At 44.6% G+C, this 27030-nt stretch overlaps 1 protein-coding gene across 1 annotated transcript in view; it reads right to left on the minus strand.

Annotated features, from left to right (window-relative positions):
- Positions 1-27030, minus strand: part of FGFRL1 (fibroblast growth factor receptor like 1) — a 271998-nt gene that overhangs the window by 12467 nt on the left and 232501 nt on the right. Inside the window, exons 4-5 of the mRNA XM_069204210.1 lie at positions 13619-13699; positions 7966-8250 (exon numbers count right to left, since the gene is read on the minus strand). Of these exons, the coding sequence (XP_069060311.1) occupies positions 7966-8250; positions 13619-13699 (366 nt within the window). The remainder of the gene's footprint in view (positions 1-7965; positions 8251-13618; positions 13700-27030) is intronic.

Below are 27030 nucleotides of genomic sequence, written 5' to 3' on the forward strand. Positions count from 1 at the left end.
AGTCATCCATCTGTTGCCTCAGAACACGTGACATCTTCCTGTCCCTTCTGTGTATACCAATCTAAAAATGCATAAACTTATAACTCTGCCAAGGAAATGGTCCAGATCTATCTGGATCTGGCAGCACCATCAGGATGTCTCTCAAAATCCACTCAGCACTAATTTAATTTAATTATTGACACTATTCAACTAGCTCTCCTGATACTGGAATGTCACAAGCTGAGGTGTCACGAAACGGTACCAATACCTTCACTCTCCTTTGTATGTACAACACCCCCTTCTAGAAAGTATGGTGACCAAAATTCTACTTATTCTACTTTAAACATATTCCCCTACTGGCTTTTGGACAGCTAGACTGGTCTTCCTTACTTGTTGTGTAAACCGATTCCAACACAATATGGCCTCGGTGTCGATGTCCCAAAAACTGATACATTTCATTGTCACACTCTTCCTTAGAAATTAGGGAGGTGTTATGTCATCCTTCCCAACGTACAGTCCTGTGAGGGCCTACATTGAACCATCAAGGTTTTTAGGGCACTCATCATCAGGAAATGTCCTGCCAAGAGGAATTCAGTCAGATACCCATCAACTTTTAGTCCAACTTTCACCCATGCTCTCAGATGGACCCCACACGAATGCGTGCAATGGAAACATATCTTGGATTCTTGGACCAAAACGTGTGTGCCCTAAAGCTTGCTTTCAAGGGAGAAGCCAGATCATTAAAATACCCCCTACTTGAACATAGCACTATTTGCAAAGAGTACAAGAAGTGAGTAAACCTGTTGCTACCACCCGCTCAATCTCCTTTCATGAATCCTTCTTCCTTTTACCTAGTCAACTATTCATTTGTCCATCTCTTCTCCTTCCCACCGTTCATCCATAATCCATCCTTTGACATACATATATATATGTATATATCCTTTCATTCAATAACTCATCAGTATCTCAATATCTCCATGCATCCATCCTTTCACCCTCCCATCCATTCACTCCTTTACCCATCGAGCCTTTTACTCTTCCATCTATCCTTTCACCATTCCATCTATTCATTGTCTCACCCTGCCTTGCTACCTTTCATTTTGTTTCCTGATTCCTTTCACGTTTCCTTCCAACTACCCTTCCTTTACCCCTCCGTGCTTTCCTCTACTCATCTTTTGTCTCTCAAATTGAATATTTCTTTGCTATCTCTTTTTACCACTTTTTATATTGGTCATTCGCTGCTAATTCCACTAATGTTAGCATTCCCTTCTCTTTCTACATTTCCTTTACTGTACAAGTTAGTCCATCTCCCACACCCATCATTCATCATATTCCCTAACAGTATTGTTTACGAGCACTTTGTCTGCAGACCTGAAGATGGAAGATGCCCATCAGCACACACAACCACAACCTATTCTGAGTCATGCATGTTTAGCCTATTCTCTATTATTGTATTTCTGAAAAATGTCCACGATTTATTTCCAAGATTATAATCTCCCCTCCTTCCTCTTGAAAGTCAGACCTATGCAACTAAACAAACCCTAATCTTCTCAAACTCATGTTTTAATCTCACCAAACCATGTGCATGAACTCACACTCCCCCACTAATGGTTGCAGCTAACGCCCCATTAATTTAGTCCTCCATAAAGAAACTGGAATGACTGCATGGAATTGTTTGCTTTGAGCACACAAAGGTAAATTCAAAAGGTGTATTTCATTAACATGCAGAACCTTTTCACCTCAGTACATCAGACTTTATCAGTGCACTGAGAAGTAATTTTTTAAATGATAGTTTTCAAACATGATTTTGGAAACTATCATGTTTCTCCCCACCCTGACAACAATGCCAATAGTGAGCTAAGAGGCAAGTCATTTGTGCAGACCCTTTGGATGGCCCAGGTTGCTGTTATACATAAATAACATTATAGTTGATTGAATCAAAGACAGGAGATACAGCACACTCCCTGAAGTCCTGTATTTCGAGGTCCGCTTACATGGGATAATGAAGAAAAAGGAGAGAAAGTGATATAAAACAACTGCCTAGGGTGACACAATATAGGCAAGTAGGGAAGCCTGGATCGATCCAGGTTTTCTGGTTTCACATTATGCAATCCAGCCACTAGATGTACGTTTCTTGTCCCTTACATCCACCTTACCACACTCTACCCCCTTGACTGCCATCCTGCTGGCATCAATGCGGCCCTTGGTCACATCACAGACCAACTTTTTTGGCCACTGGGAAAATGTTCGTGAGTACCCATGCAGTATATAAGTGCACTTACATTGCAACCGAACTGCTGTAGTACAATTACTTATAGTGCTTAGAAACTGTAGAAGTATGGTATGAAGCACAAGCTAAAAAAGAAGTGATTATAATAAATGCTGATTTGCTAGATGTTCTCTGGCAGAGAGCACAAGCAGGACGGCAGCCGTCTCCCTGGTATGAGCACAGAAAGCACACAAGCTACCGCAGCCAGGAGAAGAGCCGAGGGATTTGGAGACAAGTCAAAAGATGGGACTGACGTCAAGACTTGAGGCAGTGGCTCAGAAAAGATCAGAATGAGGAAATTGAATAAAACTTGGACAAGCTCGGGCCCAAGGATAGATTGTGCAAGGAGGCCAGGAAAGGGTTTTCCTGATTTTATCTTTTTGTCCACCCATTCCAAGCGATGGTTCCGGTTTTAGCCAACAGATGGTAATGGGGAGCAAAGGGCGCGCGCATGGACTGGATCATAAAATGTCAGCAAAACCTGCTCCACGCGCCTTGGTACTGTCTGCTGTGGAAGAGGTGAAAACGCCACATCTGACATTAAGATGAGGGCTGATTCAATCTGCTGTCCCTGCTCCTGTTTTTAGTGTAAACACATGTTCCCAGTATCTCCCCACAGCTGCCTCTCTACCGGTACCAGATGTCGAACAGGTTTAGGGATACTTAAGACCGCAGCATTAGTGACATGAGCTTTCAGTTTGCGTTCTCCAAGAGGCACGCTCCTGTCCAGTATAGCCATCTCCAGGCCTGTCCATCTCGCCTGACCATTCCCTAGCATATCCCTTCAGTCTGGTCCTCTCCATAGTTACCAGTTCAGTCTGCTCATCCCTGAGCCTAAATATCCAGTCTGCTCCTCTCCCCGCCCGCCTGTCCAGACAGCTCATATTTGAGCCTACACATCCAGTTTGCCAAACTCCAGGTCTACCTATTCTTGCAATAAAAAGGAAAGAAAAAATGTAACTATAACACCAGCTTGGCAAGGCGAGACCTACTGGCTTTGCCAATACTTGTTTTTAATTGCTCTTCTTCGGCACATCTCATGAGAATGCCCTTTACCTTGGTTCTCTCCTCTGACTAGTTATCCTCCCTTCTAACTACTAATTCTTTTGCATTACATTTCTTAGGTCTGGGTTTCAATGTGCAGCTGTCAAACCGACCATTGGCTTACTATATAAACAGAAACTGGGGTTTGGGTTTACCCGTTTCAACCACTGTCTTTCTTCGACCAGCCTCTTTCAGCCATTAGCAGGTGAGTTTGTCAATCACGCCAAGGGCAGTCCATGTCTTACCTAAGGCTATTGGTTGTTTGGATTTATCTTTCCACCTTGTCTTCGGGATGGACTACTTTACTACCAAAGCTTTTTCTGTTCATTTTTGCTGGCTACATCTCAAGTGCGGAGCAAAAACAACAAGTGATGGACGGAATGCTGAACATTGTCAGACACTCACCCCCAGTCACAGATCTGGGTTTAATCCATCGTTTTTTTGCTCACCATGCGACCCCAGTTTGGACCCAGCCATATGCAAATCAGTCTTGACCCTGTTCCTCATGGAAACAGTCCAGCCCGAACTGCCAAGCCAGGTCCTCACTGGACCGGAAACAAGCATCCTGGGACCGGTTTCGGGGTTTCACCCCTCATCAGCCAGGCTAGCTTGAATCCAGTGGCATGGGAAGCACGGGACCCACGTCTGGGTATACCCTTCCCACTTAGGGCGACAAAGCAAAAACAACAAGTGATGGACGGAATGCTGAACATTGTCAGACACTCACCCCCAGTCACAGATCTGGGTTTAATCCATCGTTTTTTTGCTCACCATGCCACCCCAGTTTGGACCCAGCCATATGCAAATCAGTCTTGACCCTGTTCCTCATGGAAACAGTCCAGCCCGAACTGCCAAGCCAGGTCCTCACTGGACCGGAAACAAGCATCCTGGGACCGGTTTCGGGGTTTCACCCCTCATCAGCCAGGCTAGCTTGAATCCAGTGGCATGGGAAGCACGGGACCCACGTCTGGGTATACCCTTCCCACTTAGGGCGACAAAGCAAAAACAACAAGTGATGGACGGAATGCTGAACATTGTCAGACACTCACCCCCAGTCACAGATCTGGGTTTAATCCATCGTTTTTTTGCTCACCATGCCACCCCAGTTTGGACCCAGCCATATGCAAATCAGTCTTGACCCTGTTCCTCATGGAAACAGTCCAGCCCGAACTGCCAAGCCAGGTCCTCACTGGACCGGAAACAAGCATCCTGGGACCGGTTTCGGGGTAGTTCGGGCTGGACTGTTCCCATGGGGAACAGGGTCAAGACTGATTTGCATATGGCTGGGTCCAAACTGGAATGGCATGGGCAGCAAAAAAACGATGGATTAAACCCAGATCTGTGACTGGGGGAGAGTGTTTGCATTGTCAGCACTCCGTCCATCATTCTTTTGTGTTGTTAATGTCGCCCTAAGTGGGAAGGGTATGCCCAGACGTGGGTCCCGTGCTTCCCATGCCACTGGATTCAAGCTAGTCTGGCTGATGAGGGGTGAAACCCCGAAACCGGTCCCAGGATGCTTGTTTCCAGTCCAGGGAAGACCTGGCCTGGCAGTTCGGGCTGGACTGTTCCCACGGGGAACAGGGTCAAGACTGATTTGCATATGGCTGGGTCCAAACTGGAATGGCATGGGCAGCTAAAAAACGATGGATTAAACCCAGATCTGTGACTGGGGGAGAGTGTTTGCATTGTCAGCACTCCGTCCATCATTCTTTTGTGTTGTTAATGTCGCCCTAAGTGGGAAGGGTATGCCCAGACGTGGGTCCCGTGCTTCCCATGCCACTGGATTCAAGCTAGTCTGGCTGATGAGGGGTGAAACCCCGAAACCGGTCCCAGGATGCTTGTTTCCAGTCCAGGGAAGACCTGGCCTGGCAGTTCGGGCTGGACTGTTCCCATGGGGAACAGGGTCAAGACTGATTTGCATATGGCTGGGTCCAAACTGGAATGGCATGGGCAGCAAAAAAACGATGGATTAAACCCAGATCTGTGACTGGGGGAGAGTGTTTGCATTGTCAGCACTCCGTCCATCATTCTTTTGTGTTGTTAATGTCGCCCTAAGTGGGAAGGGTATGCCCAGACGTGGGTCGTGCTTTCCATGCCACTGGATTCAAGCTAGTCTGGCTGATGAGGGGTGAAACCCCGAAACCGGTCCCAGGATGCTTGTTTCCAGTCCAGGGAAGACCTGGCCTGGCAGTTCGGGCTGGACTGTTCCCATGGGGAACAGGGTCAAGACTGATTTGCATATGGCTGGGTCCAAACTGGAATGGCATGGGCAGCAAAAAACCGATGGATTAAACCCAGATCTGTGACTGGGGGAGAGTGTTTGCATTGTCAGCACTTCGTCCATCATTCTTTTGTGTTGTTAATGTCGCCCTAAGTGGGAAGGGTATGCCCAGACGTGGGTCCCGTGCTTCCCATGCCACTGGATTCAAGCTAGTCTGGCTGATGAGGGGTGAAACCCCGAAACCGGTCCCAGGATGCTTGTTTCCAGTCCAGGGAAGACCTGGCCTGGCAGTTCGGGCTGGACTGTTCCCATGGGGAACAGGGTCAAGACTGATTTGCATATGGCTGGGTCCAAACTGGAATGGCATGGGCAGCAAAAAAACGATGGATTAAACCCAGATCTGTGACTGGGGGAGAGTGTTTGCATTGTCAGCACTCCGTCCATCATTCTTTTGTGTTGTTAATGTCGCCCTAAGTGGGAAGGGTATGCCCAGACGTGGGTCCCGTGCTTCCCATGCCACTGGATTCAAGCTAGTCTGGCTGATGAGGGGTGAAACCCCGAAACCGGTCCCAGGATGCTTGTTTCCAGTCCAGGGAAGACCTGGCCTGGCAGTTCGGGCTGGACTGTTCCCATGGGGAACAGGGTCAAGACTGATTTGCATATGGCTGGGTCCAAACTGGAATGGCATGGGCAGCAAAAAAACGATGGATTAAACCCAGATCTGTGACTGGGGGAAGAGTGTTTGCATTGTCAGCACTCCGTCCATCATTCTTTTGTGTTGTTAATGTCGCCCTAAGTGGGAAGGGTATGCCCAGACGTGGGTCCCGTGCTTCCCATGCCACTGGATTCAAGCTAGTCTGGCTGATGAGGGGTGAAATACCGAAACCGGTCCCAGGATGCTTGTTTCCAGTCCAGGGAAGACCTGGCCTGGCAGTTCGGGCTGGACTGTTCCCATGGGGAACAGGGTCAAGACTGATTTGCATATGGCTGGGTTCAAACTGGAATGGCATGGGCAGCAAAAAAACGATGGATTAAACCCAGATCTGTGACTGGGGGAGAGTGTTTGCATTGTCAGCACTCCGTCCATCATTCTTTTGTGTTGTTAATGTCGCCCTAAGTGGGAAGGGTATGCCCAGACGTGGGTCCCGTGCTTCCCATGCCACTGGATTCAAGCTAGTCTGGCTGATGAGGGGTGAAACCCCGAAACCGGTCCCAGGATGCTTGTTTCCAGTCCAGGGAAGACCTGGCCTGGCAGTTCGGGCTGGACTGTTCCCATGGGGAACAGGGTCAAGACTGATTTGCATATGGCTGGGTCCAAACTGGAATGGCATGGGCAGCAAAAAAACGATGGATTAAACCCAGATCTGTGACTGGGGGAGAGTGTTTGCATTGTCAGCACTCCGTCCATCATTCTTTTGTGTTGGCTTTGCAATGAAGGCGCAACCATCTTACAAAACTCTCATACTCTTAAAAACCTGGATGAGAGAAATCATCCTTCTTAACACCCTCAATACAAAATTCTTCCTTCTATCCAATTCTAGCACGAATATAATAGAACCATTCGTTCTCAATGCATGGAATACAGATGTCTTCTCTCCCGATCTCTCGCAGTGTTTAAATCTCTAGGATTCATAATAGACCAGAATTTCAAGCTCACCATACATATAAATAAAATGACCAAATAGCCAATTTTCATCGACATAAAGTAAATTTGGCATCTGTTCTCACCTCACCACCTTAAACAGCCATTAATGCTATCGTCACCTCAAGACTGGACTTTGGTAATGTCATTCTGACGTGGGTGCCAGCTGTTTTCTCTGTCCAACTCAAAGATGTCTTACATCTGGCGGCCAGGCTGATCCGTTCAACAAGCAAATATGATCACATTTTTCCCATACCGAGAGACTTCTACGGCATCAAGAATACAATTCAAAATCTACTGCCTAGTTCACAAAGCATCCGTAACACTAGCCCACCATACATGGACAAACTTCTTAACATTTTCAGAAATACAAGAGAACTAAGGAGTCGAAGTTCTCTAACACTGGAAGTTCCAAGATGCAGAAAAGCAATACAACAAAAACAACCTTTCCCTGGCTAAGCCAACGTGACATGGAAATCTTTACTCCCAAAACTCAGAAAGCAAATCATGTCTGTTCAGACAATTCTTGTCCTTGTGAATTGAATTCACAGAATTATAATAAGTGCGTTTCGACCCAAATTGGCACTGTTCACAATGGCTGTTTATTAGTTGTTTTGACTCGTTTGGTCATTTCCCAAAGGAGGTGATGTAACCTTTCTCTTTGATGTACAGAGCCCTAACACCTATTGATCTAGGTGTGCTAAATAAGTGTGGAAATAAACTTCTAATTTTAGGAGAGTTCTATGGCTGATAAACATGCCATCTGCACTGTGCTTGCCAGATCTCTGAAAAGACCATGTCCATACTTACGGATGACTTCCACTTTGTAAGTGGCGTTGATTTCTCCCACTTTGTTGGAGACACGGCAAGTGTATTTTCCGCTGTCCTCAGGCTTCAGGTTCTTAAGGTTCAGGGTCCACTTTTTCTTCTTGTTTTCCCCAATTTCTTGTGGTGTGAGAGGTTTGCTATCTTTTAACCAGGTGATGTCTGGTCGTGGATTCCCACTTGCAACACATTTTAAGCGGACCGAGCTTCCCACTGGTCGAGCGATGACTCTACGTCGCATCTTAGTGGGCTGTGTAAATCTAGGCCGGGCTGGAAAGAACATTAACAATGTATAATGTTAAAACTGACAAAAAAATAGAATATTAAGAGGATGAAAAGAACGCCTTACTAGTTGTACAATATATGTTTATTATGTCATTCAGCATTTACAAAACATGGATCGCTTACAGTTACAACAAAATAGCTAACGCGAGTTATCTTCACTAGTGGGTCATATGGTATGAACATATCAGGTGAGTGCAGACTCTTCTTACCATGTTTAACTCTAATGTAGGAGACATAAGGCATGCCTTACAAGTCCCTTTCAAAGCTTGGTGTGTCACTTCATGAAACACCTCCCTCATAGTACTTCCCGTGAGGTATTTTCACATCCCAGAAACTAACCAGGACGTCAACATTACATGGGATACATTTCAGATGGCGGAACTGAATGCACGCATCATAGGAGGATAGGACTGTGAAACAGGAAGTAATGTAAGGCACACAGCTGACCTTCCCACCTAATTGAACATCAAGCTAGGCTTCATTTTATATGAATAGTCAGCTATTACTCATGGGCAGGAAGCATTTACTCTCAAACATAATTCCCGCTACATTCTCCACGTTTCCTGCGTAAGAAACAGAGGTCTAATTCAATGGCAATATACAGCCATGGGTATCTGCCTATCTTCATCGTCTTTAGTACTACCTCTGCCAATCATGGAAAGGTCTCTCTTCAAGAGCAGTGTCTCGACCATCCCACTATCCATCCAAAAAGCCATTACTATCTCCAAGCTAATTTTCATCTTTAGGTTCCTTCCATAGTCATGAGATCAGCTGTGCAAGACATCTCAAATTTGTAAAGTCAGGATGGACAGCCACATTTATATTATTTTAGCAGCGAAACACTGGCAAAGTCTCCCTCTTCGTCTGAGTCTTCTTGATAATCAACATTTATACCATGAGTATTTAAACATTTGACTTTTCTTCTGTAATTCCTCCATTTAAAGAGCCTGGAGCTCTTATCAGTTTTCCTCCCCGGCACCAGGACACCATATAGGGCAACCGAGTCCTCTAGGAATACCTTCATCAACACAATCAGCACTACACTATTTAGTGCAAACCAACTCTGTGCTAGCTAACACAGCATGGCTTATCTTAAACCCTGTTTGCACCAACTTCGCCTATAAGTGTGTTGCCAAGTTCACTCTACAAGCAAGTTGCAGAAAATACTTAATTAATCTCCTTGCATAGCTTTCTGCCTTCTAGAACATCCAAAATGACAACGCATTCAACCACACAACGTAGAAACCAACACCATCTTCCCTGTTACTTACTAGTATAGTTTGGATTGCAATTATGTCTTGCATTGACTCCTTTTATTAATTATGTTCTGTGTTTTCGGGCAGCATGCTAAAAGACTAATAAGTGTAAAGGCCCAAAAATACACTCACTTGGTTATTTTGTTTTGTCTATTTATTTAAGTGAGAAAAAGGATATTCATAACTCGCGAGATCTTGTGATTGTTGCAACCTTCTACATTTCTTCATACAGAAAATTCAAATACAAGGGAGCTCAGACCCACCTGCTGCATATGATAATTTCCACATTATCTTCACTAACTTCAGTCTCCATTAATATTTGGAAAATAAAATCCCAATAGATGCTTCAAGTTCACTTCATTGTTTGAGGTGGTGCTCCCAAAGTTCTGCAAAAAGACTAGGAATACAGCTTCTCCCCTTTTCGCTGCTATAAACCAAGTGACATCTTATATTCGAAGAAATTTTAAAAACCTTCCTATTCATGACATTTCCTAGCATAAGGCTGGCACAGCCAAGTCTCGAGACCTTAGCCGATGACAATAACACTATGGCAAATCCCCTTGAAAATTAAATGAAGGTTTATTTATGTTTAAAATTCATAAAACTAATTTATGTAGATCACCTACTGTCCCCCTCTCCTGCTGCTTACAGGTGCAGCAAATTTCATGGAAATAGGCTCTGTGTAAGCATGACCCAAACCTGTGCAGTCCCGCGAGCCATGGGGGCCAGAAGAGAAGGCGCCTTCTACTGAACTCAATGTGCTCCAACATCACAGAAGGAACATCCCATTACCTCACTAAGCTCTTCCAAATGCTGGCACTTGGGACCCTGCTTGCTTCATACCATATCTAGTGCTTTGTGGGCCACGCTGCGATGCGCGTCGAGGAACGGCTGTAAGAAGAGCAGCAGCTGAGGTGGCAAGTGCGAGGAGCTGCCCATTCCACGGGGGCTTGATATGCCGATGAACGAGTGAGCCCCGGATCAGGTCCAGGGCAGTATGTCTGTTTTCAAAGCGCGCCGCTCATTCCCTTGGGAGCGTGGAACTGCATTACCCATTAGCACCTCCAGCACCAGCTACAGTGGCCCAACTCCAGCACCCTGAATTCATCAATCACAAAAAACTAAAAAAAGACCCCGCTCCCGGCATGACCCGAACAGAAGCTGTTCCAGCTGGGCGCCTTCAGAACTGTGCTGCATGGCCCAGCTCCTGGTAATGCCACCATCTGCATTCCATCAGCAGGTCTCCAACGCAAAGCTTTGCACCAGACTGCTTCGGTAAACAGTAAAATAATATTTTTCTCACATTTGTTTTCGACGTTTAGCTATTGAACGAGTGAGAGAATATAAAGCCACAATGTTTTGAGCACTACTGTTCTGCAGCTTGAAAGGTCAAAGATAGGAGTCATGTTTGAAGGCCAGATATGTGTCCACACTGCTATGAATATTTTGGCAGTCGGTCTTCTAACGGAGGCATCCTCCTACAGGGCCTGACCTTCTTGTGCCCCCCTTTTCCCTCCCCAGCGCTCAAAAACTCAAAGGATCGCCTTGGCTCTAACATGTCTTGCAGGCAGGAAGACACCAAAGGGCTCTCAAGGCTTAAAGTCTTTTCTTAATATCTTAAGATGTCTGTTTTCAGTTAAAATGCTATCATCTTCGACAGTCAATGGCACAGCAGCTATTAGTTGTATGTACTGAGTCCATGCCCTTGCCTTCTTTGTCCACCCACTGCATGAAGAGTGAGATTCGCACCAGTGAAACCACTTATACCACTAATTTTGATTACTTTGTTAGTGCTGCTCTGTGACGAATCACAAAGAGGCAGGTCAAATGTTGATGTTTACTGATATCTGGAAAGCCTGAAAGTTGCCTTCGTGACAATTGTAAGGGTTACAACGCTAACTGTACCATCAATTAAGGAAAGAAAAGCAAAGATTATTTTCCAGCTTTCGCTGCAAACTTTGACATATTTTGAGAATGAGACACGATGCTTCTCAATTTGGTACCCAAGTGTGGAATAAGAGGTCAGACCTATGCATCTCACTGTGGCACCTAAGTCTGAAAGAACCACTCAGAAGGGGAACCAAAGTCATTCAGAAGGGGAACCAAAGTATGAAAAACCTCTCCACATGTACCCATGTGTGCAAGGACATCTCTCTGTGGACCCAACCCTCTCACTGCCAGACTCAAAGAGGAAATAACCTCTTCCTGTGGGAGCCTAGTGCAATTCCACCTTAGGACACAGGTGTGTAAGGCAGTCGCGGCTCGCACTTCACAGAAGGGGTGGGGCGGCATGCACACCAGGGGTTGGGGGGTACGGGAGTTAATTAAATTAAATAAAAAATAATATTTTTAAAAAAAACAAAAAACCCAAAACAGTTACCTCCTGTGCTGTGCGCCACTCCATCAGCATCAGGATTGGCTGGGAGGACCAAGAGAGCCCTGTGCGCATGTGTGTTTGGCCGGCCCAAGACAGCCTGCCAAACACACATGCGGTCTCTGAGAGGGAGTACTGTGCACTCCCCCTCAGTGCACGTCAGCCCGTGGCCCCGCACCTTTTCCCAGAAGACAATCCTAAACACAGTTATGATCGTGTTTTGGGAAAAGGTTTGCAGCTGCCGCTGCTGGCAGTGGGGCGACGCTCCTCCGCCCCCATGGAGGAGCCATCCCTGGTGTAAGGCTGTGCTAAAAACAATTCCTGCCTTCGATCTAAAGGATTCACTTTTATGGGTTTAAGTCGTTTAGACAACTAAAACTGACCCACACGCCCTCTGGAAGTTTATTGCTTGGTTATGCTGACTATTTGCCAAGTCTTTACAATCTTTACATCAACTTCCATGGCCCACAGATTCCAATGGTTTATACCACCATTCTGACTGATGTCTGTTTTTACACAGAACTTGATCCCTGCTTGCTCCTCTATGTATCCTACTACAGGGCTTGCAGGCTACCACAAAGGGGTCAGAAGTGCTTTATAAACACCCAAAATAAATTAAATTAAATGAAACAACATTTACCGATGTAAGATTACACGTACATCCAAGATTCTGGCTGATCAGTGTAAAAAGGGAAGAGTAGGAGTGCTGATGATGAAACGGGTGCACATGCCAGACTTTTAGCAGCGATTCCTCATGTGAGAAGGAGCTGAGCAGAAGTAGACAGTAAAGGAACGCGTAACAGATCAGGAGCCTTGTAAATGTATTTAAAGAGGGCGTGGGGAGCTCCCACTGCATTATCTATGCGCCAATATGGCATGGCTTCCATATGTGGCTATTTTGTATCCAGTTTGTGCCTGGTGTTTTTTGTTGTTGTTGTTAGCTTGTGTCTTCAGGTCTTACAGTCCAGGTACAGGTAGCCACATCCATGGAAATATATGAAGATCGGTGTCTTCAGTATGATATGGTCATGAAATGGAAGCCCATTGAGACTACAGAGACTTAAGAACAGAGACAATACGGGGAACTGAGGATCTGAAAATGAATGATCTACTGCCACTTTAAACCCTTACTCCACTGGCGAGGATAGGAAAATGTGACACTTTAGAAGCTAGCGTACCAAGGCTTTCCTGTTCAAATATTACAAGATTGACTGACAGGTTATACAGACATGCAGAGAGCCCTTAAAAGCCTGCACTACCTTTAGGACAGTTTTGATCCACATCCCAACAGTTCCACCAAGCTAGTTTGACTACAAGGCTTTCTTATTTCAGTTCTACTGTCCAGCCTTTGTCAACACCCCCTGAAAAAATAAAGTGGGAGCGTTTAATTTAGATTTTACATGTTAAAAAATATATTGGTTTAAGATCCCAAAAATTGGCAAAGCTCAACAGTCTAGTCAGACAAGGAAGGATTGCAGACACTGCATGGCAGAAATAGTAAGGCACCAGAGATAGAACCAGTGACATTATATTGTTCATGTGCCCTCCATAAATCTTTGTGCTGCGTGGCAGTAATTCATTATTGTTTAATATTTAAAGACTCTTGACCAGTGACTATGGCTGCTTCTCTCTGCTCTCCCCTGTGACTAGTTTGATAGAATTTAGTAACTAAGGGCAAAACAGCAGTAAAAATTCAAACATGAAATACCACGGGCATGCTTACCCCATTGCTTGCCAGACAAATCCTCAAATTCAGCAATAGAGCCTTCTGGGGGTTGGCTGTCCTTTCCGGCACTGGAATCATCTGCAAAGAACGTAGAAAAATAGTACAAGAAAAGTTCATTCAAGCTTTGACCACAATGCAAGCAACAATGTGTGCATGTTGGGAGCTGTATACATAAGAGTTCTATGCGCAAATGGGATTCTGGGAGACCACATGAATACACAGCCAGGGGGAAATTTGTGGGCCTACTGCATTAACAAAAAGAGCATGGAAAGGAACAGGGGAAGGTTGCGTGCCGGAAGCTAAAAGACACAGATCTGAATCGTCATCAGGAGTAGCATTAAAGGTCACATGTACATATAGTGCACTAACGCCCCCCCTCAACACACACACAAATTTATTGTGCTGGGGAACTACATAGGATTGGACATTGAGTATTGCATCTCAGAACTAGAAAAAATAATGCAATGAGGAGGTAATACCACACCAGAGAACCCGCACCCTGTGCTGTCTTTTTTCCTGTGCACTATTCCAGTACCCAAGTGTCCGCCAGCTCGGTATGAGGGTGTCAACGTCAATATTGCACACACCAAGACCTCCTGCTAACAACTTATTCTTGCAAAGCCACATGAGACACTAGAAAGTCCATCAAACATCAATCCACAGGCCTCTTTTAAACCCAAAAAGTATAAATAAATTATATATATATATATATATATACATACACACACACAGCAGTTCTCACAACTGCAGACAGTCTGAATCATCAGCATTCACCGGTCGAGTGTTCATATCTTAGAGATCTCAGACAATGTGTACGTGACCTTAACACAGCTAATATTTACCCTTCTACAGTGGCTTCGATGGCACATATAACATGTTCAGTATGATTTCTGCACAAAGAGCCTTTGTGCTTCTAAAAAGTAATAAACTTCAATATCTTCATTTAATCTTTGCGGGGGCAATAAAAGGTGATGCAACCTTAGCAAAATATACGACTTTCCTTCAAACTGTGCTGCCTCGTATAAAAGCCAGATTACCCATCTCTATTTAAAAGAGGCATGAACAATAATGCCATTTTGGTCTTCAGAACTTTTCAAAACCGTATCAAAGGCCCCTGAGAACAAAATCCTGACATATCTGCTGTCAGGCAGCTTTGAAAGCGCTGTGCAAACAACGACATTTCTGGGAAAGCAAAAAGAGTTGAAAAAAAGGATTGTTGTCCATTTTTAATTCCTCGGTTATCTGTAAAATGGACGGAATGGCTTCACTTGGGGAAAGACGCACGCAGGCCTGTCAATGGCGCTCTAATCCTTCTTGTATGGTGTACAAAGGGCTGCGTGCCCATCCCTGCTCATGCCTCATGTTACAGTATGTCAGGCCATGTACATGCCCCACCCTCCCTGTGCACACACGCATAAACACAGCAACTGGCTGGCATTCTCCGCATCCCTTGGCACGCCGCCAGGCCTTTGATGCGAGCCGCACCGACCGGCCCCTTTGATCCTTTTGAAGATGCAACTTTGCTTGTTATCCAGCCAAATCCCAAACCTGTGCAGTGAATGACAAGGCGCGGGTCGCCGCCCACAAAATGAGAGTGCGGTGGGTGGGGTGTGAAGGGCCGCTGCGGACAAACATTTCTCGCTTTGGCCAAGGGCACGTGCCTGCAGCACCAGGGGCTAGCAAGCTGCTTTAACACTAATGCGAGAAAGGTGAATAGACCCCAAATCCCCTGATTTCGACGTAAAAATACAAAAATTCCTAATTGTGGTGCAATGGACCCCTCAGATTTTTGGGATGTGGTGTCGTTGCGCATGCTACACTATTAATCACTACACTCCTGTCCAGCAATCCTTAATGTGGTTATTTCTTATAAGAGGCGAATTTCTGGGGAAGGACTATGACTGTTAAGTGTTGTGAATGTCCTACTGCATCTCTGCTACAAACCCTTTATGCTTGCTGGTACCACTTCTACCATGTGAACATAATGTTGGTTGTGTTCAGGTCCCTAGCACAACGCCGCTCCCACAAATACTATAGGGGAGATCTTGGATTGGGCATCTGTAAACTCTTCTAGATGTGCCTGGTGGTGATCTCAGGAAAGACAGTAGAAAAACAGGGCACTGTCCTTGAAAAGTGCTTCTCAACTACTTTATGACTTGAGAAGTACTGGTCCATTCTTATCTTTTTGCTTTTATTCCACATTTGCTCTTAATATCTCTTGTACCGAACTGGCAGACTTGTCCAATGATCATTGATTGTTTCAGACTATGCCTTATCTCATGTTTTCTAGCCTTGCTTCCATTTGCTGATCTTCTTTGCTGAGATTCCAGCCTTGATGCATGATGGCTTTTACATGCTGACCCTGTAAACGGAACAACCTGCATCATGTGATGTAGGCAGTCATCACCATGCAATCTGCATAGTTTTTACTTTCTAACTGTAGGCTTCCATCATCCCTGTGTGAGACAATGTAGTGACCATGTTCTGTTGTAGCTCTATGCGAGACGTGCTAATGACCTTACTATGCAAGACATTGTTCCTATCTCCGTTTGAGACACTGTCCAATTTTAACGCGGTGGAAGACCTATTACTGACTGATCCTTACCTGAGACAATGCTGTCATACACCTGTGAAAGATTCTGTACCAGCCTATCATTACATGAGACAGTTTACTGCCCTATCTGTGTGTGCGACATTATTCTGTCATATCCTGGTGTGAAACATTGCTCTGTCTTGTCCTGTGAGACTTTGTCCTACCTGTCGCTATGTGATACCCTTAAAAACATTCTTCCGACGAATCATTTTCAGAAACTCTGGTGATATGGAGGGCCTAGTCTATACCCTTCACGGCATGATACACACCTGGAAGGGTGAGAAACTAGAACGCAATGGACGCATTCCAAGATAGTTATACACACCAACATAAATTAAGAATTAATGCTCTGTGTTATGTTCATAACGCTCTTTTATTTCTTCAATGCCAATTATTTTGCTTATTTATTCATTCTTCACGTAATAACAGTGCCTCTGCCAATATCAGTTTCATGACATGATTTGCTTTCTTAAGGCCGGGTGGACGCGAGCCTCATTTTTATTCAGTATGTCCAGCGTCTCTTTTATAGTACTAACTTCAATTTTTGTTAACATTATCAAAGATCAAACAAGCTGAAACCAGCGCACCCGCAGGCAGGCATAGCAACTATAATGCAGTGTATTGGCCTCCTTTTGAAATTGACTCCCCAGAAGGATATCTGGAGGTAGTGATTTTTGGCTACCTACTCAACTAGCCCCATCTGCTAATTTGGACAGCTTACACTTCACACCTTCGGGATGACAACCCTTGCTTCTACAGGATTCACTGGTTACAGCATGGAACCCTTGGACCTTTTGGCTTCTTCCGTTCCGGAATGCAGTAACCAATCCCTTACAAACCTGAATGCACACAGAGAAGTTGTTGGTTTGATTTCATCTGTTCATGGCAAGATGCTCACCCAACACAAGACTTTCTAATATCTGCAAAGGCTTAGCATTAAGGGGGCTCAGGAGATAAGTGCAGCACAGACTCTTCAGTCCCTACTTCCCTATAAGACATTCATAAGTTTGATGAAGCCAAACAGTCAAAATGCATAGTACAAGATGGCCGCTGGGTCTGAGTGCATGAGGGCAATCTTCTGTTCTGTCAACTTCAGCCCTGAAGAGCTGAGCAGAGTCTGGGCAGGGGGCCTAGTGCCAGATATGTTTGGATCCCAGACTGTAGTCTTGATGCCGACATGACTTACAGCAACCACTACACAGGCACAACTGGCAAGCCACTTTCCGCACAGGTGCAGGAAAATTCAGATTCATTTCATCACAGGTATTGAAAAAAAAGACGTGCTCAGGTTATTAACTAATTTTATGTTACGTTAGCACACTATACCACCATCTATGGCAACGTAGATATTTGTTGATTGGTTCTGTAGTCTTCATCAATCAGCTGTTTATTGTTGGCTGTGTGTTCTCCATGTGGAAATGTCTGTTCTCAGCCTAATTTAGTACGGGTTCCGGGTGTTAGGGTGAAAATAAAATTACTTTGATCCAGGTAAGTACTTCTAGTGCGCTGTGTCGTTGGACATGGCAATTGTGCTCCATACATCTACTGATGGAAGTGAGGGGAGGCAGGTGTGCTGTTCTAAGGCGGCGGGAAGCTGAAAGGCCTGGCGTGCACCGCGTCTAGAAGCGTGCCGCGTGCGGTGTTTATTTGCGTGGGTTGACGTCAGGAAGGAGGGGCTGACAGGCGGTAATGCTCGCCTCGCGCACAGTCATGGGCGCCACACCCATGGTCTGAGGTAGCGCGGGCCCGGATGTTCCTCTGTTATCTGTGGCTCGAGATTCTTTCATTCCGCACAAAGCAGGGCCTGCCCCGGCTTTCACTTGAAGGGCCAGGTTCAGAGGCTTTGAAGGCCGAGAGCCTGAAAGACCCTGTTCCATGGACTGCACAGCTTTGCATAAATAAACATGGCGACCTTTGAACTGAAGCCCGGGATGAGGGCGAACTTCAAAGTCAGGGGGGTGGGAGAATGGGGTGCAGAATGAGAGCTGCATTCATCTCTGAGGGGGGCCCTCGGAACGGATAAAGGGGTGCAAAAAAAGAAAAGGGGAGATCGGGGCGGAATAAACGGCCCAATGATGCAATCCGCAGAAGTTTGAATAGATATAATAAGGCTCCTTTTCCTGCAGACCTCTCCTCCAAGATGCCTTATACCGCGCTCCCAGGGTTGAGAAACAGAGCGCGTTGAAATAAAGGGCACGACATCCCATTCCCTTTCTGCGCCCACTATCAGTGCCGGATTACCAAATAGGCAAAGTGGGCACCGGCCTATGGGCCCCACTCCTTTTAGGGGCCCGGTGACAACGGATCAAAATAATATTGATTGGATCTTTACAGAAAATTACAATCAAGCTTTCTTAAATTGTTTCCAAAAGATAGAAAACAAAATGAATCATCTCAAAGAAACTAAACCTTTACAATAAAGACTCTATAGAGGAAATATTGCATGAATGTAATGGACCCATTAACATCAGATTCACATATAGTTTGTCTCTTAAAAGCACATCTTCTGTCAGTTTGTAAAAAAGATTAGGTGCAAACTACTAAAGTGTGTAATAAAACTGCTTTATTATTATTATTTGGGATGAAGAGGACCACCAACAACCAAAAAACAGATCATGACCTGTCATAGGTACCTTTCAGGCACCTGGCTTAATGACAAATGTACCCTTCGGGAGGAGGGACTGTCCTGGCAAGGGGCCGGGCAAAGAACAGGAAAGCTGCCACCACTGTCCTCATATGCTGTATATATATTTTGCATGATATGCCCGACCCCATTTAATTAAACTTTTAACAGAAAGGTTTGTTTTACAAGGGCAATCAGAGGCTCAACACAGCCCATCACCCAGTCGGACAGGACACAAGCAGAAAAAAAAGTAATCACACACACTCACTCTAAGGTGCTAAACATAAAACTATCTGCCAAGCTGCCATATGTCATAATTGACATTATAGGTCAGTCCAGGCTTTTTTTTAAATGTATTTATTTCTATTTTTTTTTTTTTTTTTTTAAATAGCACTATGTATTCTGAGACAAAGTTATTTTTTAATTTCTATATTTTAAGTATAGCGTTTCAAGCCTTAGCAAGCATATACAACTGGCTAAAAAGTCAGGACTGGATGCAAGTGACATACATAATGTAGGTCCATTATGAAGCTGCTGTCCCTTTTGTAAGGGCATGAGAATTAGATCCACAAAACTAGCAATTTGTTGGCAAAACAATACTACAGGGCTCATTACAAGTCCCGCCAGAATCCTGACTTGCCCATAAATGCCTGTTTGTGTCACAGTCGTGATTCCAAGATGTGAGGTTCCTTCCTCACCCATGGAATTATTGCGGTATGATTTTTATGGAAAACTTGGTGGTACTAAAGTACAGGGAAATTTCAACATTCATTTTTCACACCTCAGAACAGGGTAAACCATATGGTATTACTGCACTGGACTCTTTTCAGTAGGTGCAAAACTCAGAATACTGCAGTAATACTGCACCAGTATGTACTCCACTGTCTGGTGTTGGCAATGATGAACTTGTGCGGGTGCTGGCACGTGGTGGTCAATGGTATCCCTCATTTTTCATTATATCCCTTTGTCTCAGATCAAAAGGGAAAAGGCAGAAAAAGGAGAAAGGAGGAAGCGAAAGCTAGGAAAACAGTGAGAATGGGAGAAAACACTAGTGAAAAATTACCTGCATGATTGAGATAGAGTCAGAAAGTGCAGAGTGGTCGAAGAAAGAGTACATAGGGGAATCAAGACTAGACAGCTAGGCTCCTGTTGGGGCCCTGTACTTACATTTGACACAAATTAAGCGCTGGTTAATAGTATTTTTTAGTTGCTTTATTACTCCACTAAAACACTTTGGTACTCTTAGACAACTCAGTGAATGGCAAGAAGTATATAAAGTGCTTTCTCTTTTACTTTTAAATATTGCAGGTTGTGTCTAATTGTTCAAAAATCGTATGCAAACATGCAAAATGCAAGGAAGTTACTGTATAAGAAAATCATTAAACGTGACCCATCAACAAAAAAAAAAGTATCGGCTGGTGGTTGATTATTACAAAAATGTGATTAGTTAATAATACAGAAACTCAATAGAAGAAAATGTGTACAGAAACTACAGTATTCTACATTTCGTTGATGCCGCAGATGGACTCAGTGAGGGTGCTGCTAGCAGATTCACCCATGGCACCTTTAGTTGAAACAAGATACACACAGCAACAAACAAGTTGTGCAGGCACAATCCTTCAGTTCCTAATGGCAGATGTGCAGTACACCGCTCCCCACGCTCAAACATGCACGACATGGGTACTCACAAACATTTCCCCAGGGGCCACACAGCACTGTCTGTGGCATGCCCGAGGGCCACACTGATGTCAGTAGGCCAAGAGTAGGGGGGTGATGGGAGGTGGGCACAAGGGGGGGGGCACAAAGTAAGGTAAAACACTCATGCATTTAAACACTTTTTTGAGGTTTGCTGACAGTTTATCGTGGTCTTACATGTCTAGTGCAAGATAGCTTTAACACCAAAGGTGTTCCTAAAGATTAATTGTATAGGCCACTTAGTTAATGTGTAAATAAAGTATGCCCATTTCACAGCTTTCTGAATTTTTCTGCTTTGTCAAATGAACAGCAGCCCAGAGCTGCAATTAAACGTCAGGAGGCCGTACTTTGAGTATCCCTGATGCACAACATCAGGACTGCAATAACGGAAAGCATGTAATGCTTACGCTGAAGCCATGACGCAAGCAAAGAGTATCTCCTTAGACCCCCCCTGGTGACCCGCCTACAGCACTGTCTGCACAGCACTTGTTACGCTGCTGTAAATTCAATTCTGACAGTCATAGTCACGCCCATCTTATCCCTCGCTGCACGCAGGTGTTGTGAAGGCACTAAAAGTGCATGACTAGTGCATTTGAGTGTGGTGATGCGGACCACCACACTAAAATGTGTTAGTCTAACACCTGATGTGTGGTACGTGGCAGAGCTGCGTTGGTTTTGTTTGGGCTCTACTTCCTCTACTTGTCTCCGCTGCATTCTCCTTCCTCCATCTCTACCTTTATAACTTTTTCTGAAATATCACACTTTTTACTCTCGCTCCTTATGGCCTACTACCGCTCCTTTATCCTCTGCCTTCCCCCGGTCTCTCCACTTTCCATGTCTCCCGCTTATAAACTCGGTTGCCATACCCTCTTGCACAAAGTCCTTCTGTCTCCCCTCCCTATGCATCTCATCACTTTATTCTACAAGCTCCTAAGTGCATCAGAGGATGGGGCTTTTGATTTTGTATAGTATAAATGGAAATAGTCAGCAGCCCCGGCCAGCCCCTCATTACTGAACCCTTGGGGCGTTGAGAAAGATTTGATAGTGTGTAGAGGGATGCAGAGTAAGCAAAAGCTAGGAAGGCTTGGCTCCCTTTTGGCTCCTAGCTTTCAGATGATCTCAGGCCGAGCCAGACATCTGGTTTGAGACAGGCTCAAGCCTTCTGTGGTTAGCCCACCTCTAATTTTATCTTTCATGGGCCAATAAAATGAGTGCCACCAAGCTGTGAGACAGTAATATCCGCTCCTTACAGTGCAATCAAGCACCCAAAAAATGTAACAACACCCAATATGTTTCAAGTGTTCAGGGTTATTGAACAAACGTGGAAGGCTGCTGAATCTAGCAAATTAACTACAAAACAGCAACAAACTGAAAGGAAAGCAGGTAGGTAAGTCTCTCAGAGTTCGAAAATTTTCACGTCTGGCTTATTAGTGCAACTTGAGAAAAAAAACGTATTGTTACTAATTCTCTAAAATATACCTAGAATGGGCTCGGGCTTGGCACACGGGAGTATGTCTCTCTCACTTCATGATGTTGGCTTTCTGATGCACCTTTCCACTTCTTTGGGAGCGCTCACACTGAACTGCATGAAGGAATATTTTGTACCTGAAAAGTATACCAATCACTTATTTATCTCATACGTTCCTTTTTGGTTTTCACTGCGGCAAGCTTTACTTAATGTATCACTCGGGAAACGAGTATGAGTCAGTCGTACACACAGACATTTAATGGTTCGCATGAGCAGCAGCTTAAAATCAACAACAAAAATAATTGGCTGGAGTGTGTTGGAACGTATGTAAACAGGTATGCACAAATTCAATTGCATACATTAGCACATTAAAGCCAAGCCATTTGGCATTGCCAATGCTTCTTTTGTATTAGTAAAGGATGAACGGCAACATGCCAACATAAAAAGGCGCCTGGAGGCACGGAATATATGCATATCATAAACTCACATATTCCCCTAAGCAGCAATGGATCCACGAACATTAAAGCGTTACATAGGAAAACAAACGGCTCCGCGGATTCCCTCAGAAATGTCATTAAGGCTCACAAATGCCAACCCGGACCACGAACAAACAAACAAAGCCCGCCAGTATTAACAGCAAATAGCCATGAAATGCTAAACACTTCGTTTTTTAGCGAAAGAGGCAGAAAGTTTGTTGGCAGATGGTGAGGGCGTTTAAAGCGACACCGTATCCCCGGGCAGGCCCCAAACAAGCACAGCGAGACAGATATTCAGCCATCGCCTCCACATACGCAGCCTTCGCGGGCTGCCCTGACTTCCGCAGAGCTCCGTGCCTCGGAGACTGTGAATTAAAATGATTAAAATGCTGATCGGTTCGGCGCGGCCAGGCCCATTCTTCCGCACAAAAGCTTCGCTTGAAAATGTTTCTCTCGCGGTCAAAAGTCTATAGTGACCGCTGTTGCCTTTGTGTCGCCCTCGTCAATGCGTCTCTGTCTGGTGGGCATGGCCGGCCTCTCCCCGCACCAGGCAAAAAAGCCTCTCAGAGGAACAAAACTGGGAGAATCACATTCCCAGGGAAACAGGGCGAAAATTAAAGGGGAACGTTAGTCACATTTCAGTACACTCCGCGCAGAGGCGTAGATGTTGGGGGGAGTGTTGTGTGTTAAACCCTCCCCCCCCCCACCCCCAATAAATGTATTTTTTCATAAATAGTTGGGTACCAGTGCTTCATTCAGTCAGGTACCAAGAGGTGTCTGTCAGGTTTCACTAGGAATGTTTACACATACAGACAAAAACCCACACACACTTCCTCTCTCTGGAAAGTGTCATTTCACATAATAATGTGCTTTCTCTCATTTAGTACACCTACCAATCCGCATTCTCCTCACTTTCCACTGCTTCTTAAGCCCCTCCTCTGCGCCCTGCTTGTACTATAATGTATTTTCACATCAAGTGCCAGCGAGATTGTCAGGAAGTGTGAAGCTCAAACCCCCCACAGCCCCCACGCCCATCATACTGACCAAGCTATGCCTCTGACTCTGCGGCGGACTTCGGCAAGCCCCTATGATTGACTTTTGTTTACAATTTCAGGAAACTAATGCAACCCAGAATCGTCATGGGCAAAGCTAATAGGGCTGTAGCTGTCTGCCAGCATAAAGCTTTGTCACTATTAGTTTTGCCATAATATTTGTAAAAATGAATAGCTGGGAAGCTGCTGGGACCGTACTAACATATGTAAAAAAGTGGCTAAAGGCAAAAAAAAACCTCTTTGGTTTTCAAGAAGAAGAAAATGCAATAGCAGTCCCTGCCACTGATAGGAACTACTTTGTGTGCGGAAGTGCTCCTTGTAAAAGAACTGAATGCGGTCACTCACAGTGAAGTAAGCCAACGGTTGAAGTGCACTTACCCACTTCTCCAAGCTGTAGGGACAGAACAAAAATACGAATGACAACAGCAAGCTAAAGGCAGAAAACGGATGGCTGGAAGTTCTTCTAAGTGTATAATACTTATAATTTAGTAAAATCAAAATGTCTACCACACCTAAAAAGAAGCTGCATGAGTTGGGATGTTTAATTCTTTCATGGGTCAACAAATTTCAACGGGTGTTCATTTATCATTATCCTCTAAACCAACAGGTTGGTATTAGGCAACACCAGAATGCATGCAACCCTGCCAACTGTGAGCTATGGATCTTTTTTGTAACCAAGGTAAAATGATAGTTTGCTGTTTGTGCACTCCGTTCATCATCACAGGTGCCTTGAAAGACCTCCCATAAATGGATAAAGCTACTTACCTATGACAACAGTTTTGAACTTGATGCTAGTCTAGATTTACAATCTGCATTATTCCGCCACCTAGTGTGTGAATACTGAAAAACATGTAAAAAATAAAATAAAAAAAGAAGCTATGTTTTGGGCATCAAAAATATGAATAGTCTGTATGGTTCACAATGACTACAAGAGTAAGTCTACAATATCCCACTGCCTGACAGCAATGCTCAGATTGTATGTTGTGGTAATAGGTTCAAAAGAATCTCTACTTAAGATTAATTTGAAACAACAATAAAGCAGAAACCGTAGTTTTTGAAGACTAGTTTCTGTATGTTTTTGCAGCTTACATTTCAGTAATGACTCTATGAACTTAATAGGTGTTCAGCCTCCCTCTGAATTGGTTTCGCCTGAATCAACTATGGATTTTCGTTAGAGCTGTGCTGACAATTACTGACTCAAATTAAGCACTAGTTGTTTGCCTATAAACCAGCATGACCTAAATAAGGCAAAACCCATGACTGCCAACCCAGAGCCTTCACGGGTACACCCTCAGGACCACCAGACAGGAGGGCCAGCAACAAAGCACCTATAAATGTGTTAACAGAACATTCACTTACAAACACACACTATATATATATACATATACATAGTCTCTGAATGTCAGAAAATGGTCTCCACTTACAACTTCTTCAGTACAGAGAATCAGGGTCTAATCCTAGAGACAGGACGACCATTTCTTTCCAAGATTGAAATCCCAAATACCTACCTAGAGCAACACAGCTATGCGCCAAGCCACATTCAGCTATTTAGCAAAGTCTTGCAAATCATAGCATGACAACTTACACTAGTGTGACCAAGTACTGAACTGAGAGAGAAAGGCAGCTGAATGGAAAGCTTCTTATTTATAATACTGCTAATCATTTATACAGAAGAAACTACAGTCTTCCTATTGGTGCTCGCTTAACAAGTCAGTTTTTTCGAGTTCACTTTATCAAGGCTACGCTAACCATGACAGTAATTACACCTCTCACTAGAGGTCACTCACAACTCTCTGCAATAGACATTCCCACACATGGAGTATCTTGCCCCAGCAACTTCTTCAAGGGCAGAAATGTCCGGAGATGCAGAAACCAGAGTGCGGTACTGAGCACATTCCAGGTGCTTTACGTAAGATTATTTAGTCAATGAAAAGAATTAAGGGTAATTTGGGGGTATCTATGAGATCCAGAAGACGCTACATATCAGCCAGTGAAAGTGCACCACTGAAAATGAGCACTACACATTATAATCAAACTGTATCTTGACGAATGTCCATATCAGTGCATAGACACAATCACTGATACATACCAATAGCTTTCATGCCTTTATATGTCTCCGTGGATTGTTACTTGTGCTAGTATGTTTGTGTGATAGAAGATTAAGAGTACCACAGCTATGGTCAGCAGTACCTGTGATGCCTGCAGCATCCTGAACTAGAGGTGGGACTCAATCTCTCGGGACTCATCCCTACACTGGCTTCTCACCTCTTCCCACAGCAACCATTCATGTAAAGCTCGCCACACATCTCAGCATGTTACGGCATCGCTGGGTGCTTCCTGTGGTCCATTGCCAACAACATTTCACAGAACCCACTGTAGCTGAAGCAAAGGCCCACACAAATGTAAACTACGATGGCATAATCTGCATAATTGTGTGATATCCTGGTTATGTTAAAATCCCGAAACTACACCATTATGCTACGTCGCATAATTATGTGGAAAAGTTATAATGTGGGAACACAGGCACAATGCAAACAACCAAAACGCAAGTGACTGTTGTTCGAAGCACTTGTGTGTTTGGTACTATTTTTAATTTGACATGCCGCTTTCCACCCAAAATGGACACATGGGCGCATTTTGTGCTATAATGCGCTACATGTCAGATTTGCAGTTCGTGCAATGATGCAATAGGAATTTATACAAATTCACACACCCTGATGGAAAAGACGCTGACACGTTACGGTCAGAGGACCACAGCCAAGTGATGCATTCCCACTAATCACATACAATAAAGTAAACCACAGTGCCTGAAGAAACAAGCTCAAAACTGAGCTTTTTCAAACTATCTTCAGCACACAGACACCTACTGCAGACACCAGACACGATGCCATGTGCAGAGAAGCGCTATATGAAGTCATTCATTCACCCACCTTGGCTGCTGCAGGCTGAGTCTGGTGGCACATTATAAATGTGGTTCTTACTTGTGAGTAGGATGGTGCTGGAATGGGAGTGTGTCTCTCAGGGCCACCTCTGCAAGCAGTGAGGTACTCCTCATCGAAATAAACACCAAGGCACTATATTGGGCAACACTGGTATTTGTTCTGGTCGTTTCAGGTCGGCCTCTTGCCTGCGGCTTGGCGCGAGGCAGCTTACACAGCGAGGCCTGGCGTCCTAACCACCAATCATGGTGTCTCTGGGAGTCTGCACGACCACAAGGAAGTGCTTGTGTGGGCACAGCAGTCGCAGCTACCTCATGTTTGCTTTGGATTTGCCCTCAGATGAATGTTGCATCACTGTAAAAGACAATTGCACTTCACTCTCTTATCAAGACTTTTTTTATTCTTATAGACATGATCATTTAGAAACGCGTATTCCTCCTTCCACTTCTGATTGGTTGCTTGAGTCCGCTCATCATAGCCCTTTCCTTGCATGTTATGTACCAGGCTATGGAGGTCGCCCTCCTCCCTTACATGGGCACAGAGGACACTGCTGGTCCACAGGC

The sequence above is a fragment of the Pleurodeles waltl genome, chromosome 1_2, assembly GCF_031143425.1.
Source record: "Pleurodeles waltl isolate 20211129_DDA chromosome 1_2, aPleWal1.hap1.20221129, whole genome shotgun sequence".
NCBI lineage: Eukaryota > Metazoa > Chordata > Amphibia > Caudata > Salamandridae > Pleurodeles > Pleurodeles waltl.